This window comes from Notamacropus eugenii, chromosome 3 (genome assembly GCF_028372415.1).
Source record: "Notamacropus eugenii isolate mMacEug1 chromosome 3, mMacEug1.pri_v2, whole genome shotgun sequence".
NCBI lineage: Eukaryota > Metazoa > Chordata > Mammalia > Diprotodontia > Macropodidae > Notamacropus > Notamacropus eugenii.
In genome coordinates this window covers 374665648-374683137 of record NC_092874.1, presented here as the reverse complement: position 1 = coordinate 374683137, position 17490 = coordinate 374665648, and the positions used below count along the sequence as shown (strand labels likewise).

At 36.1% G+C, this 17490-nt stretch overlaps 1 protein-coding gene across 4 annotated transcripts in view; it reads left to right on the top strand.

Moving 5' to 3' along the window:
- The window catches only part of TRPM6 (transient receptor potential cation channel subfamily M member 6), a 230288-nt gene that overhangs the window by 61271 nt on the left and 151527 nt on the right, over window positions 1-17490 (top strand). For 2 of the 4 annotated variants that reach the window (XM_072597464.1, XM_072597467.1), the window contains exons 1-3: window positions 2235-2820; window positions 6191-6270; window positions 9339-9377. In XM_072597464.1, the coding sequence (XP_072453565.1) occupies window positions 2758-2820; window positions 6191-6270; window positions 9339-9377 (182 nt within the window). In that variant the 5' untranslated portion in view covers window positions 2235-2757. Of the gene's footprint in view, window positions 1-2234; window positions 2821-6190; window positions 6271-9338; window positions 9378-17490 lie in introns of those variants that run through there. The other 2 variants (XM_072597466.1, XM_072597465.1) reach the window with 1 other exon arrangement.

Here is a 17490-nt window from a genome sequence, read left to right as displayed (position 1 = left end):
TTGGAGTTTGATATTACACTTTTCTAAAGGACCTGTGAACTCATCCTAAGAGAAAGATTATAATTCATCTATACCTGCCCATTCTACCGAACTATTATCCATGTGTTTCCAAAAATTTACCAAAGAGGGTCCCCCCAGAATCCCAGAGCCCTTCTTTTAGTTCTCTTGATGTCACATGGATGGCTTGCATTGTTCTCTGTCCCTTAACTCTTGTTATGTGATTTGCCCACATTTTCCTCAGTCCTATTCCGATTCTTATACTTATGTATAAATTACCTGTTTGTAATGTGTTTTGTCTGCTTTTGCCCACTGTATTGCCATTTAGATGTTATGCATAATGTGTCACTCTTTGAGTTATACTCAGCTTTATTTTGTAGGAGTGCGCAGTATTTCAGGTGAAAAATACCCACTATTAAAGAGATTGGTGTTTGGTTCAGAGAGAAGCCTGGATTTATTAAACGAAGTGCACAATTGCCCAAAAGGGGTCCAATCTTCTCTCATCCTTTTCAACTCTGAACTCAACTAATTTTCTATTTTCAATGCCTGTTCTAAGTATGTGCATTACAAGACCAACTTGATGCATTGTTTATCCAATTGCATATCATAGTCTAGACCAGAAGTGAGGAACCTGAGGCTTCAAGGCCTCATGTGGCCCTCTAGGTCCTCAAGTGTGGCCCTTTGACTGAGTCCAAACTTCACTGAACAGATCCCCTTAATAAAAGAATTTGTTCTGCAAAACTTGGACTCAGTTAAAAGACTACACCGGAGGATCTAGAAGGCCACATGTGGCCTTCAGACCACATGTTCCCTACCCCTAGTCTCGACTTTAGGCATTCTTTTTAGAAAATTAATTTTTAAAATTCTGAGTTTAATGAGCATGTCCAAAATTGTATGTCTTATTTTGTACTTTGAGTATAACATCCAGCAGTCAGTAGTAGTATGTTTCATTCTTTCTGGAATACTGGTTGGTCATTGCGTTGATCAGATTTTACTCCCTTCAAAGTTGTTTTTCTTTACAATATTATTGTCATATAGACGCTGGTCTCCTGCTTCTGGGCTAGGGGCATTTTTAATCCTCTTGTGTTTTCCTTAGTGAGTAGTTAGCCCAAACTCTTCTGAATGATTATAGATCTTATTTATGAAACTCTGTGGCATTCGGGGGTTCATATAATCTACACAATGTCATCCATAAAACAGGAGCATCTGTAAGGCCTCACCAGCTATAAGAATTCCTTTTTTCCATCTGGATTCTTCACTGGACCTCCTTCATGACAATGGTGGAAACCTTTGGCAAGTCTATTTTTTGTCTTATACCTTGATTTGTATTAATATACTTAGGGTCATGGAGCAAAATTATCTTTATTGTTGTATCTTACAAGGAATTGTGTTGGATTTTGGCAAGTATGGCAGCCACGTGTTCGAGGGGAAGAACCTTTAGGATTGTGTTTTACTTGACTGAAACAGATATTTTGTTGTATTTAACACAAAATAAGCATAATGAGTCCTTTTTATCTGCTGTTCCTTCAATTGTGTAGATGTTCAGATGTGGTCGGCTATGGAATACAGCCTCTAAACATGAAATCTCCCCATACCTGAAAACAAGCAACCCAAAGGATAACTCAAATCTTTCTTTCCTTCAAATGTCTGTCTTCGTTCCCTCCTTCCATATTTCTCAGACTTATCTGTACTCTTGCCTTTCACTTCTGATTTCTTTAAGATCATAAAGCACCTAGATAAGGCCAGTGAGACCCTGAGAGTTTAACTGCCTTGAAATTAATCCTAGACCTTCAGACTCCAACTACAATAGTCTTTTCATTATATCATGCTGTTTTCCTTCCTCTTTTTTTACTTCCTACCTCTCCACTCCCTTCCTCTCCACCAAATTGATGTTTTAACTTCAGAGCAATTTTGGTCTAAACCAAAGCAATTGAATGAAAAGGAAAAAAATCAACAACAACAGAACTGTCTTTGTAGCCTTTCCTGCATTCTGACTGTGTTTATTTACCATGGGTTGGTACCTCCTTCAAACATGTTTGATAAGAGGAGAAAAAGAGACCTCTGTACTTGAAATCCTGTACAGGACTGCCACAATAAAGGCGTTCTTTACCCAATTGGAGGAACTTCTTATAAGCTTCCTTAAAAGATTATATACCTAAATATACTCATAGATACACACATATGTGTATATGTATGTATAGATAGACACATATTTTCATGATGCTTGGATTTGGTAGGCCACTGCTTACTTAGTCCTGTTCGATATACTTCAGGGTCTCCTTGAAGGCTGGTATACTTTTGTAATTCTTAATGAAGTCCTTCCTGATTGTCTTTATTGTATTTTAAAGAAGTACTATTAATTAATTGATACATATTGGTTTTGACACAGCAGACCTGCCCTCTACAAACTCACAATCACCTTTAAAGTCCAATCCCTGAGAATTATAAAGCAAAACCACTTAAAAGTGTGAATGCTATTAATAGTACATACCAGTTTTTACTTTCTTAGTTGGCTGTTACGGGAAAGACCGAGTACTTTCATCTAAACAATTTAATATCCACAGTATTTAATGTATTTGACTTAATATTAATTGCTGTTTAATGTTGTCTGTATTTACCTAGTTTTGGTCAGTGTGTTGTCTTTTTTCTCCCATTCTGTTAATCATTCCATGTTCTTCAGAATTCTGAATACTCATAATTCCTTAGAACACTAAGCCCATTCAATTCATATTCCTCAGTTTCTTCAGCCATTCTCCGATCATGGGATACCTAGTTTGTTTTAAACGTTTTTGCTGTTACAAATTGTGTTGCTTTTTTGTGCAGGTAAGTCTTCTCTTTCTGTCCTCAGTCAAAAACTATTAAATGCTTATGGCATACCATGTACTGTGATGATCCAAAGATAGTATTAGAATATTTGATTATTTAGCATCTTTGGGGTATAAATCCAGTAGCGGGATCCCTGGTTCATGAATAATGTAATAGTAAATGTCTATTTTGAAAAAGCAGCTAATTCCAGTTATAACAATTGTTCGACAAGAAGATGGGGCTACTTAAGGAAGTATTAGGTCACTGATACTCCCTTAAAAATGTGGAGAATTCAGCAACTATTAAAGTCTGCTTAAAAAATTCTACATTTCATGGGTATTTTGTGTTTTCTGCAGGGAGTATTGCTAAATGTTATCTGCCATAAATGCTGTTCAGTAGCAACTAATCAAGGGTCCTTTGAGGGTTAGAGACTTACTTTTATGAGCTTTATTTCTTAATTAATTGGTATTTAGAAACTGTTTCCTTGGGTCTTGCTCTTGGGTCAGGTGGGCCAGATTGGGTATTTGTAATATTTTGGAAACACTCAAGACCCAAAAAAGCCAAATCTGACATTTCCTACTCCTAACACAGGTGGGGCTTCCTTTTCTATGCAGTCATTTTGTCTCAAACTGAGAGAAACTTCATCTACAGTTGGGGAGGTCAATCAATAAGAATTTATGTCCTGAGGGAAAATGAGTACCAAATGGGTGGGTTTCTATAGAAAATACAAATGTAAGATTTGGATGCCATTTTGGGATTCGACCTAATTCCATTCTGCTTAGACTATAGTCGTCACCTCAAAAATATTTGTTGATTGATTGATTTCAATGGTAGGACTCATCCAGATTGTGAAGTTTACTTCCAGTGTACAATTATTCTTTGTGATTAAGAGCAATCCTGCTGAGTGCTAGACTGTATTAATATTGCAAGTTCCCCCCTTTTTTTCCCCTGGGGGGAGGCAGGATGTCTATGGCACTCACATGCGGCAACTTCTGCTCTGAATCTTTCCGTGTCACCTGTCCCATCTTGGCCTCCCCCCCGCCCCCTTTTTTGGAAACTTCCATGCCTCTTGGTTATATATCTAGGCCTTTTGGAATTCACCCCTATCAGCAACTTGCCTGTAGAAATAGGAAACTAATCAGACATACCCGCATCAGAACCCTCCCCTTTTTCAATAAAACCCTTGAGTGCCTTATTACCAGCTGAGTTACTGATATGTCCTGATTCTGAGAGGATGAAGCATCCAGATTATCATATGCATATTTAAGTAGATAGATATGGATAGATATTCTAGGAGGAATCACTGAAGATTAGCAGACTTTTGTTGTGCCAAGAGAAAAAGTCAGAAGGTGATCTCTTGCAGATGTAGGGGTTTCCCCCTCCCTTGCCCCCTATCCTTTTTCTTCTGCTGGGACTTTGAAGGTCTCTCTGATTGTGCCTCTCTCCTTCAAAATCTTAACCCAGAGTGTTTTAATTTGGGACTAGGATTTTTCCCTTGTATGAACTACCTGCACCATCTTAAAGGATCTTTTTATTGGCCCATTTGACTCTTGGGAAAATGAATGAATAGCTATTAAGTGCTTTCCTACAAATGCTGGTGTAGATTAGGATAGGGACTCTCTCTCTCTGTGTTTTTTATATACACATATAGGTATGTGTGTACATATGTGTGAACTTGTATGTATATATTACACACACATACTTTTCACATATCTTTTATTTGGACTTCATTGAGTTTTGTTGCCACTTCCCACTTTTCTAAGCTTTCTAGAAAATGTCAATATGTAATTTTATGACTTGGAAACTTTGTGGTCTAATAAAATTCTGTATCCAGATAAGCTCCATAAGAGTGTGTTTCAAGGTATAAAACAGATCTTTTGGTATCCTTAAGACACTCGGTTATTTCTTTTTGCTTGTGTCAAAGTATTCTCATCACTTAAGGTGAGATCACTGTTCAATTAATTTTATTTACAATTTTAAAGTATTTTATTTCCCCCCAATTACTTGTAAAAACAGCTTTTAACATTCTTTAAAAAAATTTTTAGTTCCAGATTCTGTCCTTTCGTCCCTCCTTTCTCCTTCCTTGAGATGATAAGCAATCTGATATTGGTTATACATGTGTCATTATGTAAGACACATGTTCAATTAACTTAAAAAATTCTAATTTATTAATTCTTGAAATATGTTTTGTTTTCATACGAGGCACTTCTCATTCAACACTCAGACCAACTTTCCCACAAAATACATTTCTTGAACATATTTATGGGGAACCCCCTTATGGAATGAATCTGATCTTATACGGCGTTAGTAGTTTAATCATTATTGGTGGAGAAGAATGTGTTTTGATTCTGATAGTGTGCCACCAACATTGTCCATTGTATTTGAGCAGGGTTGTTGCTGCTCTTCATTGTTTTTATTTACGTTGAATTTATTATTCTTTTGACTCTGGTTTCTTCACTCTGTATCATTTCCTACACATCTGCTGATTCTTGAATCTTCAAGTTTACTGCTTTAATCTTTCATGTCATTCAGCCACTCCCCAACTATTGGGCATATTATTTTGTTTCCAGCATTTTGTTGTGACAGATAGTGTTGTTTTGGATGTTTCTATATGTGTAGAGCTTTCCTTGTTGTCATTACCTCCTTTAAGCCATCCCAGGACCCAGCTGAACTATTGATTATTATTTAAAAAAATCTACTCCCATACCTGTTTGGCCCCCTCAGAACTTCTTTGCTTGGTCTGGAGTTTGCTTCCTTGTGTTTTTATTTTATTTTATTATTCTAGCTTTGTTGTAAAACCTGGAAATGAAAGTCTACAGGGTTTGCAAACTATGTTAACTCCTCCTATAACTATTGGTGGGCCATTATTTGGTGCAAATCTGGACAAGGAGGGCCTGCCCCCACATCTAGACAGTTGACCCGTTGGTGATCCAGGTGATATAATCTCTTTCATCAACCCACTCAGTGGAATCTCTAGGTGAAAGGCTATGAACTGTTTTGTACCTTTTCTTTCACAATTCCAAATGTTCATCATGATTATATTACCTCATATAAACTGGTTATATTAACTTCCAGCTGTGAATTAATGTGCTTCTCTTTTGACAGGTAACTTTTGCACAATGAATTAGTTGAATACCGTCAGTTTTTCATCTGGTTTAACAACCACTTCCCAGTTAATAACAACCAGTTAGTGCTGTTTACTTTAAATGGTGTAGAAACCTATAAATACTTAGCTTTCAAGTGGTTTGGCCTCGATATTTTAATTGGTGTTGATGTGCTTCAAGATATTTCAGGATTTTTGCCACTTTTACCATTACCATTTTCCCATTGATACCATGTTACATGTTCGCTCCCACAGAATGAGACTGAAAGTTATTTTTCTTTTTAGTCTCAGAAGTCCTGGATTGAAGGAGTCTTCAAAAAACGGGAATGTACCCGAATTATACCCAGTTCAAAAGATCCTCACAGGTATAATGTTTAAAGTATACTTTTTATATGTGTCCACATCTGTAAATAAGCAGAAGAAGGAAATGTCAAACCGCTCCAGTATCTTTGCCAAGAAAACCCCAAGTGGGGCCATGAAGAGTTAGGCACAACTGAAATGACTGAACAACGAATCCCTACCATGTCTAACTGGCAAATACTGTACTGCTTTGTGAATTAGTCTCATCACAGTTGCTCACTATTTTTTGAAGTGAAAGACTTGTATATATTCAAACACTTATTGCCAAATCTATTCAATCACATATGTATTATCTGTGTGAATGGCAGACTAAAATGTACAGATAATCCCTAGTAATCTTAATTTTCCTTTTTATAACTCTTTGTCTGAACAGAATAACTGACTGATTTGTGCTTAATTTCGGCAATCCTCATCCTTTAGAAGTGACTACCAATTGGTAGATGGATGGATAAATGTCAGTCAGTCAATAAGAATTTTTTAGGTGCTCCTTATTTGCCAGGAAAGAAAGACAAAAACATCATCCTTGACCTCAGGTAGCTCATACACTAATGTAGAAGATGACATACAAGTAATTGTACATACAAAATATAGATAGGGTAGATGGAAGTAATTTCAGAGGGAAGACCCTGGGAGGTGGGACTGGGAAAGATTTCCTATTGGAGGTGGAATTTGATCTGAGTCTTGAAGGAAGCCAAGAGGTGGAAGTGAGGAGAGAGGAATTCAGACATGGGAAACGGTCACTGGACAGCTGGGAGGTGCAGCGAATAGAGCACTGGGCCTGAAGTCAGGAAGACTCATCTTCCTGAGTTCAAATTCGGCCTGATACTTGCTAGCTGTGTGACCCTGGGCAAGTCACTCAACCCTGTTTGGCTCAGTTTCCTCATCTGCAAAATGACCTGGAGAAGGAAATGTCAGAGCACTCCAGTGTCTTTGCCAAGAAAACCCCAAATGGGGTCACAACTGAAAATGACTAGACAAAAATAGTGTCAAACTCAAACAGATGGTCACTGCCAATGCATCGCATTGGGGGATGGAATGTCAACATCTGGGAGACTGGAATTTGGATAGTCTATCAGGGATGTTGTTTCTTGGAAAACTGAGAAGAAACTTCATTTTTCTCAAAACAATACTAACAACAAAACAGTAGGTAGAGAGTGTAGTCCAGTGTTTTGCCTGTCTACCACCATATTTTTAGATTCATTTGGCTATTTGGGCAGATATTCCAGTGTTCTCTTTGAGTATTAAATTACTGTGGCTCATTGTAAGTAGAGCTTTTTCTTATCTTCTTGAGTAGATAGCTGAGGCTGTCTTCTTAGTTATATATTTACTGGTCACACCCTAGCTGAGGTTTAACTGTGACTAACAAAATGACAGGAAGTTCATTTTACTTGGCCTCCAAAAGTTTGCAGAATTCCAAGGTAACTCCTTTTACCTTCCAGTGGTTTATGGGATGCTTACAACTATGAAAGGAAGACTGAAGTCTTGTGACTCCTTCTCTTATAAAATGTGAGATTGCCATCATAGAACCATGAACATCTAGAAAAAGGTTTAAAATGATGTAAATTACACATCGTCAGCCCTAACAGCTCAGAAAGTCTTACAGTCAGTTGCATGCATGGTTCAGTAGAGGCTATGGTTTTTATGAAAAGGTGATTATTAACTTCTTACAATCCCACAAACATGTGTACACAGACACGAAAACAGACAGACTAACAGGAATTGGAGTTTAAGAACGTGATTTGCTGACCTGGAGTCACAAAGCCCAGATTTCAAACTTACTAGCTGTGGGACACTGGGCAAGTCACTTAATCCTGTTTGCCTCAGTTTCTTTATCTGTAAAATGAGCTGGAGAAGGAAATGGCGAACCATTTCCGTATCTTGGCTAAGAAAGTCTCAAATGAGGTTGTGAAGAGTTGACTGAATAATAAAAGCAATCCCACAAAACATAAATTAGCATAAATACTTCTCCCACCTCAACTTTTTACCTAGTAAGCATAAGTTAACTTAATGATGAGTCATGGTAAATGAAATCTAGAGATGGTCCCAAGTTCTGCTTTTTGGGGCATCCAGGTTCTATAGTGGATAGAATCAAGAATCAGGAATCAGGAAGATTTTGAATTCGAATGTGGCTCAGATATTTACTAGCTGTGTGACCCTGGGCAAGACACTTAACTGTTGTTTGCCTCAGTTTCCTCATTTGTAATATACTACTTCTAATGATGATGATTATTATATAATAGTAGTAGTACCTACCTCCCAAGGTTGTTGTGAGGATCAAATCAAATAAAAATTGTAAAGCATCTCACATGGTGCCTGATCCATAATAGACACTACATAAATGATAACTATTATTTTTTATATTAACTTTGACTTCCTTTTCACCAAATCTATTCATCCCTGATAATGAGAAAATATAAATTATTTCATTTTCATAAGGTTATATGATTGACCTTTGTAGTTACTTAGTCAAACCTTTTCATTTTGCAAATGAAGAAACTGAAAGTCACTTAGCAAGGTGGTGGAAGAAATGTAGGAGAATGGGGGAGATTTGAAACCAGATCCCACACTGCTGCACCAACCTGCCTTTCATCTTTATCCTTTCTTCTTTTTTTTTTTTTTTTCACCTTTTGGTTGAGATTGAATGGAGAAATATCTAAAAAGTCAGGCAGTTATCCATGTACAGTCAGACAAAGGTTTCTGAATAAATTGTAATTCCTTGTATCAGGACTCTGGTGTCTGGCCTTTTTTTTTGGCCACTATTCTTTGTTAGTCAAGATTTCTTTCTTTAAAATTCATTTGCAAGATAATTAGGGTAAACTTCAGGAGAGAACATGGGATTTTCAGTTGTGTTGTGGTATGATGTCTGGTATTCTTATCCTTTGAAGATAGATAATCAGTATTTGATAGTTATGTTGATAATATTAACTAGAAATAAGAGATAAATTCTTCACACACCCCACAATAGTTTCCTGTATATATATTCCTAAGAAAACAACATTTGTACTTATCTGAAAGCTTTATTGGTCTTAAAATTTATGAATAAATTAATTAATATTTTCATCTGTTCTTTTAGATGCACTGCAGAATGCCAAGTATGCCAGAATTTAATAAGGTAAGATTAAAAGAAGGAAAAAAGAATCACCATGTGACTTGGCATGTAATTTTAACTTGTTCCTCTGGTAGTAAGCTTTTGGTGGGCACTAGGTAGAAACATAGTGCACATAGCACCAGGAAGTCTTATCATCCTGAGTTCAAATTCAGCCTCAGACATTTGCTAGCTGTGTGATCCTGGGCAAGTCACTTGACCCTGATTGTCTCAGTTTCCTCATCTGTAAATATGAACTGGATAAGAAAATGGCAAGCTGCTCCAGCATTTTTGAGAAGAAAATCCCAAGTGGGGGGTTATAAAGAATTGAAAATGACTGAAAAACAACTAAACAATAACAAATATGTTTAACAAATTGTCATTGGGTAAGTTTAGAGTGGGCTTGCCTTGTGCATATCATCTTTCTTCCCCTACTGATAGAGAAGATAATTTTTTTAAAGAAAAAGAAGATTTGGGAGTAAAATCTAGCCATGATGAAGCATTGTTCAGATGAAGAATTAGTTAAGTATGAGTGGCCAACAACAGTCTTCCTTAAGAGACTCCTACTTATAGATCTCCTTTTAAAAGATCAGATTTGCAAAGAATCGGTTTGAACCACGAGAAATTTTTTTAGGCATAAAACTATATTTGCTTCTAGATGAAGAGAATGACAAACTTAAATTACACAGAGAAGAAAGAATGCTTATGAAAATTTCTGATGTCATTAACAATTTGTCTTTTAAAATTAAACTTTTTTTTTAATTTTTAAATTTTTTCAATTGGCAAAAATCTGCCTTCTCTCCTCCCTCTCCAACGGAAAAGGAAGAAAAACAACTCCCAACTCCCTTGTTACAAACCTACATATTTATTTAAATTTTTTTTGTGTTTTAAATTCTCCTACACTCACCATCCCTTCCCCCATCCATTGAGAAGGCAAGCTACATAATACCAGTTATATATGTGAAGTCATGCAAAGCGTATTTCCATATTAGCTGAAAAACAAATTTTCTACATTGACCATTGTTGAAGAGAGTTACTCTGTACTCTGAGTTGTTCGTCTCTATCAAGAGGAGGAGTTTTTTTGGTTTGTTTGTATTTTTTGTTCAGTTGTGTCTGATCTCTGTCTCTGACCTGGTTTTGGGGTTTTCGTTTTTTTGAGGGGGCAAATATACTGGAGTGGTTTGTCATTTCCTTCTCCAGCTCATTTTACAGATGAAGAACTAAGGAAAACAGGATTAAGTGACTTGCCCAGGGCCACAGAGCTAGTAAGTGTCTGAGGCCTGATTTGAACTTATGAACATGAGTCTTCTCTGATTCCAAGCCCAGTGGTCTATCCATTGTGCCACTTAGCTGCCCAATGAGCAGGGTAGTTAATCCTCTGGTATCCTGGTTGGTCATTATGCTGATCTGCGTTTTTAAGACTTTCAAAAATCATTCACTGTGATTTTTTTCCCCTGGATTCCTGACCCTGACTTAGTTTGATTTTATCATTCTGTCTGGTGCATTTTCTAGTTCTGCTTGGAGATGTTTTTATTTTGTGGAGGGGAGAGGAGCAGGAGGAAGACTGTATTTCTTGCTCTAGAATGGGAAAATGACACTTCTCAAGTTCTGGGTAATATTTGAAATTAATACTATGTATTGCACCAGTGTCAGTTTTTTATGTTAACATTTTTGTGGATAAAATATCCAGAATTCACAGGCTAGAACTAACAGGAGGAATTTGTGAAAGGGGATGTATCACCTAGAGTTATAGAAGGGATTAAAATGTGGGTTAAAAGAGGATGTCTTTTTTCTTCTTCCTCCTAGCCTAGTTTGCAGTATCCCTTACTCCATGAAAAGTCTCTTAAAACAATTAAGTAAAATTAACAATATAGCCTCATCTGAAAGTGCACCCAAGTGTATCCATATATGTAGCACCCTCTCCCGAACCTATTAAAAAAAAAATGAACGGTAATCTATTTTCTCATGCTTCCATCCTCCTTACAATATTTAAAATAGGGGAGAAGAAAAAATATTTTTCTTATAACAAATATACATAATCAAGCAAAACAACTTTTCCAATTGGATGCATGCAAACTTCTATGTCTATTGATCTAGATATGTATATATATATGTGTGTTTGTGCATGTGTGTGTGTGTGTGTGTGTGTGTGTAATTTTGTATGCCAAATCGATCACCTTTTCTATTCAGGAAGGAGACAGTAGGTTTGATTATCAGTTCTCAGGAATCATGGATGGCCATTGTATTGATCACAGTTCTTTCTTCTTTCAAAGTTGATTTTACAGTGCTGGTATTATATAAAATGCATATAACTTTATCTTTATCGCTATTAAATTTAATCTCATTAGATTCAACTCCATGAAACCATTTTGAATTCCAGTTCTGTCATCTGACTTTTAAACTATCACTTCTAGATCTGTGGACAGATGGACACACGGATAGATAGAAAGACAGACAGATTGAATGATAGGTATACAGAAAGATAGACAGACAGACAGACAGATAGGTTTCTTGGCTTTGCTGAATTCTTTTCTTCCCCTTTTGTTTTAAATTCTTAGCAGATCTGATAAGCAGGCTATCTTTGCCGCATTGATAAATATGAGAAACAAAATAGGGACAGAGACAGACCATTGTGGCACTCAAATGAAGACAGTCCTCAACTGTGCCATCAATCCATTAATAGCCACTCTTTAGCTCTGGTCATTGAACCACTTCTAAGTCTGACTAACTGTACTAATATTCAGTTCACATCTTTCTGTCTTGTCCACAAAGATTTCACAGGACACTTTGTCAATTGCTTTGCTAAAATTCAGGTTTACTACACTAAGATAAAAGAATCTCAGAGCTAAAAGGGATGTCAGAGACTATCTAGTCTTTTTCCTTATCAAGCATCCTCTCTACAAAATACCCAATAAGTGGTCATCTAGGTGTTGTTTAAAGTGAGGGGAAACCTACTACCTCCAACTAGTTGAGATGTTTTTCTTTCGTCAAGCTTAAATCTGACTTACTCTTTGTAGCTTTCACATATTAGATGGTTCAGCTTCTAGGCCCAAGTAGAACAAGGGAAATCTCTCTTCCAAATGGCAGGCCTTCAAATACTTGAAGAAAATTCTCTCATGTCTCCCCTAAATCTTCTTTTCTTTAAACCAAACATTTTCTGGTTCCTTCAAATGGTGTTTCCATGACATGATCACAAGTTTCTGGGAGCTTTCCCTATTGTCAAGGTCCTTCCCAAAATGAGGTACCAGAGAATTGAACACAGTACTCTAGATGTGGTCTGATAAAGGAAGAACATGGTAGAACAATACTTAGTTTTGCATATTATGCTTCCCTTTATATAGTCTAACATCACTAAGTTTTTTTTTGGAGGGAGGTAAGGACTACTTTATCATTCTTGACATAAGAATTTGTAATCCACTAAATTCCCTCTAGATCTTTCCTGTGATCTAAATCACAGTGGATAGAGTAATGGATTTGGAGTCAGGAAAAATGGAATCTTTCAGATCCTGTTTTGAGTATCTACTAGCTCAGGGCAGTTTACTTTACTCAAGGCAGTCAGAAAGTGACTCTCTTAGTGTCAGTTTCCTCAGTTGTAAAATTGGGATAATAATAGCATCTGCTTCATGGAATTTTTATAAGGATCATATCAAATTTTAGAAGGATCAAAAATCAAATTTTTATAAGGATCACATAGACAGTACTTTAAAAACCTTTAAGTGCTGCATAAATATGATGATAATTTACTGCTGTGTAGCTAAATTCTCTCATTTCATTCTATTGAAGTTAGTTTTTTTAAATCCAAGTGAAGACTTTACATTTAATCTTATTAAATTTTATCTTCTTAGGGTTAGTCCAATGAAAAATTTTTTGCTTAAAAATAACTTCTTAAGCACTTTGTATGTGGAAAGCACTGAACCAAACACCAGGGTTACAAATAGAAAAAAACAAGGGAGTTCCTGCAGTCTAGAAGTTTATCTCCTTTCTTAACATTCTTTTAAAAATATTTTTATTGATGTCTTTTATTTTTAGGTTGTCTGCACTTCTCCTTTTACCCTTCCAGGGGTCCATCCCTTATAATAAAGAATTTAAAACAAAAGAGGAAGAAAAAAATTCAGCAAAACCAATAAATCTATCATCTTTGTCTCTCTCATCTATCTGTCTTCCTACCTATCATCTTTCTTTCTTTCTTTCTTTCTTTCTTTCTTTCTTTCTTTCTTTCTTTCTTTCTTTCTTTCTTTCTTCCTTCCTTCCTTCCTTCCTTCCTTCCTTCTTGTCTTTCTTTCTTTCTTTCTTTCTTCCTTCCTTTCTTTCTTTCTTTCTTTCTTTCTTTCTTTCTTTCTTTCTTTCTTTCTTTCTTTCTTTCTTTCTTTCTTTCTTTCTTCCTTCCTTCCTTCCTTCCTTCCTTCCTTCCTTCCTTCCTTCCTTCCTTCCTTCCTTCCTTCCTTCCTTCCTTTCTTTCTTTCTTTCTTTCTTTCTTTCTGTCTTTCTTTTTGTGTATCATCTGTCTTTCTGTCTGTCTTTCTATCTATCCACTTATCTCTCTATCAATGTTTCTACTGGTGTTATATAAAATGTTTCACACTCATGAATTCACACCTCTGGAAGAAAAGTCTCCTATCTCTTCTTCGGGGCCCAATTTATTCTTTACAATTTCATAACATCGACTTTTGAATATTTTGTGTTTGAGCTGTCTGTTTATCTTGTAATCATTGTGTGTATAGTTTCCCTGGTTCTGTTTATTTCACTTTGTATTAATTCATGTAGACCTTTCCATGCTTCTCTGTACTAATTATGTTCAACATTTCTTACTTCACAGTAATATTCTGTTATATTCATGTACCATGTTTTATGTAGCCATTCTCCGATCAGTGAGCATCTATATTGTTTGTAGTTCTTGGCTGTAACAAAAGCATTGCTGTTAAAATTTTTGTATATGCACTCTTTTCTTCATTGATCTTCTCGGGAACATACGATGGGATCTTTGTGTCAAGAGTATGAATATTTTAGTGACTTTAATTGGGTAATTTCAAATTGCTTTCCAGAAGGGAAAGCACATATTAGTTCACCAGCTAATTTACCAGTTCCACCAACAGTGCATTAATCTGTCTGTCATTCTAAAACCTTTCTAACAAAGAAGATTATTTCCTTTTGTCATTTTTGCCACTTTACTGGGTGTGAGGTAAAACCTCAGATTTATTTTGAGTTATAATTTTTATCACTAATGATTGGAAGCATTCTTTCATATGATTGTTAATAGTTTGGAATTCTTATTTTGAGAACTCTCTGTTCATATCTTTTGACCACTTCTCTATTGGGCAATGGCCTTTGGTCATATATATTTTTTTCTGCTAAGGAGATATTTTTTAATTCTGTTTCTGTCACCTGCAAATTTGATAAGCATGTCACATATATCTTTATCAAAATCACTGATAAAAATGTTTGTTTTTAACATCCTTTTCTTTTTATTTTACATTTTGAGTTTCAAATTCTTTCCCTCCCTTTAGCATAGGCCCTGGAGTCATGAGGACCTGAGTTCAAATTTGATCTCAGACACTTACTAGCTGTGTGATCCTGGGCAAGTCACTTAACCCTGATTGCCTGCCCCGCCCCCCCCCCCCCCAAAAAAAACCCCAAGAAAAACATTGAGTAAAGTACACTTCAGTCTGCACTTAGAGTTCATTAGTTCTCTGGTGGTAGGTGGAACTCATTTTGATGAAAAATGTTTAGAAAAAGATAGCATAGGACTAATCTAGATTTCTGAGGACACCTCACTTGAGAATTCCTTCCAAGTTGATTTTGAACCATCAAGGGCTACTTTTTGTGTTTTGTAATTCAATTAGTTCTGAATCTACCAAACTACACTCATTTTGCCATTTTGCCCATAGGAATGGGATGAAAGACCCTGACAAAATTTTTGCCAAAGACCAGGACAGTTATATATATAGCATTTTCTTGATCTGCCAATCTAGTAACCTTATCAGAAAAGAAAATGAAGTTAGTTTGGCATTGGCTGTTCTTTGATCTTTATTTTGAAAATATGTTCTATTGATACCTTTTGTCTTCATATCAGAGTCATTTTCCTCCCTTCACCCCCATGAGAGAAAGAAAAATAGTTAAGTTAAAACATTTGATACTGTCTAGTAAGCAGTACCCATTAGGGATTAAACCATGTTGACTCTTGGGTATCATCCTTTTCTTTTCTACAGGCATATTAGCCATGTTTTTAGTAATATGTTCTAGAATTTTGCAGGGTATTAAATTCAAGTTCACTGACCTGTGGTTTGAAGATGCCATTCTCGTGCCTATTTTTTTTTAAAATTAGGATATTTCCCCAATTTTTGTCAGGGTATGTCATCTCTCCCTTTCTCTGCTTTCTTTCAAAGATTGATGACAATGCTTTTGCAATAATATCTACCAGTTCTTTCAAGATACTGAGACCTAATAGCTTGAACTTAGCAGAAAAGTTAGGTGTTATCTTAATACCTCTCTATTTATCTTCAGATAAAAAATAAGTAGAATGCACATGGCATTCTTCTAATTGACAGTCTTGTGAGTGACAAAAAAGGAAATGAGGTTAGCCTGACTGGATTTGTTCATGCTGGACCTCCACCGACTTGTGGTAATCACCACTTCCCTTTCTATCAAGTCAGACTCACCCAAGAAGATATAAACAGGAGCAGGTAATTACTTCTAAGGTTGAATATGAGAAGTCTAGTCAGGAACAGTGAAGCTTACAATGACTTGAGGTTTAGGATAAATGTTACAAACAGTTTTGTTAGCTGTGTTGAGGTAAAAAGGGAGATTAAAAAAAATCCCCTTGTTGACATTTTCTACAGTAAATTTGTCCGATATGAAAGTTAAGCTCAATGGAGCTTATAATAGTTTAAAAATAATAGTCTAAGTAAATACTTTAAAAACTTTTTTTTTAATCATGAGGCCATTTGCTTGCCTCTGGCCTAATGACACATCTGACATTCTCCACATTTCTTAGGGATAACCAACTAGGAGTCACATTTGCAAGGTATTTACAGAGAGAGATTTCTTTTACTGATTTTTTAAAAATTTCTTTAGGAGAGTTAAGTGCTTTCCTCCTCTTTATTTATATTACATTACAATTCCCTTTTAGTTTTCTTGTTCCATATTTCCCAATCTGAAGACTCTTCTTGATAGAGGAGTGCCCTGGTGGCATTGTGGATAGACCACTGGACCTGGAATCAAATCTGAGTTCAAATTTGCCTTTAGACACTCACTTAGCTGTGCGACTATGGGCAAGTCCCTTAACTGCTGCCTGCCTCAGTTTCCTCATTAGTCAAATGGATATAATAGTAGCATCTATCTCTCAGGGTTGTTGTGATTTTTTTATACAGGAGTATTTTTTTAGCGCCATCTACTCTATCCTGTATTTGTGAAGTTGATTTTTTGATCCAAGAGTAAAACTTTATATTTATTGCCATTAAGTTGCATTCACTTTATTTACTTTGGCCTGCCATTCCACCCTGTAGACATTTTTTTGGGGTCTTGATTTTGTTATGTAACATGTTAATTAATTGTCATAGTCAAATTTGACAAGCATTCTTTGTCTCTGGAGAGACCCCCTACTGAGTGGATAGTTATTTATTAATGATGAAGAGGGAGAAGGGAAATAAGTATTTACTATTATGTGCTAGGCTCTGTGCTAAGTGCTTTTACAGATTTTGCTTTGTCTGATCTTCACATCTTGTGAAATAGTTTCTATTATTACCCCATTTCGTAATCGGCAAAACCTGAAGCAAACAGATTAAGTGAGTTGTCCAGGGTCACACAGCTGGTAAGACTAGTCTGATGCTAGATTTGAATTCAGGTTTTTCTAGGCTTCAGGCCTGGTGCTCTCCCTCTCTTTCAGCAGTTCTTTCTTTTCCTCTACATCGAAATAATTTCTGCTTCCGTTTCAAGAATTTTATTCTTGAAAGTTGCCCATTCCTCTTGCAATAACTTGTGTCTTTGGATTCTCCCTAACTTTTCTCCGAAAATTTTGAAATATTCTCTTTTGAGACTTGGGATATACCTTAAATCTGGGGTGTCCAACTTGTGGCCTGGGCCTGCAAAACTTCCCAGTGCCAGCAACAGCAGATTAAAATATAATTGGGAAATGTTTAGCAAA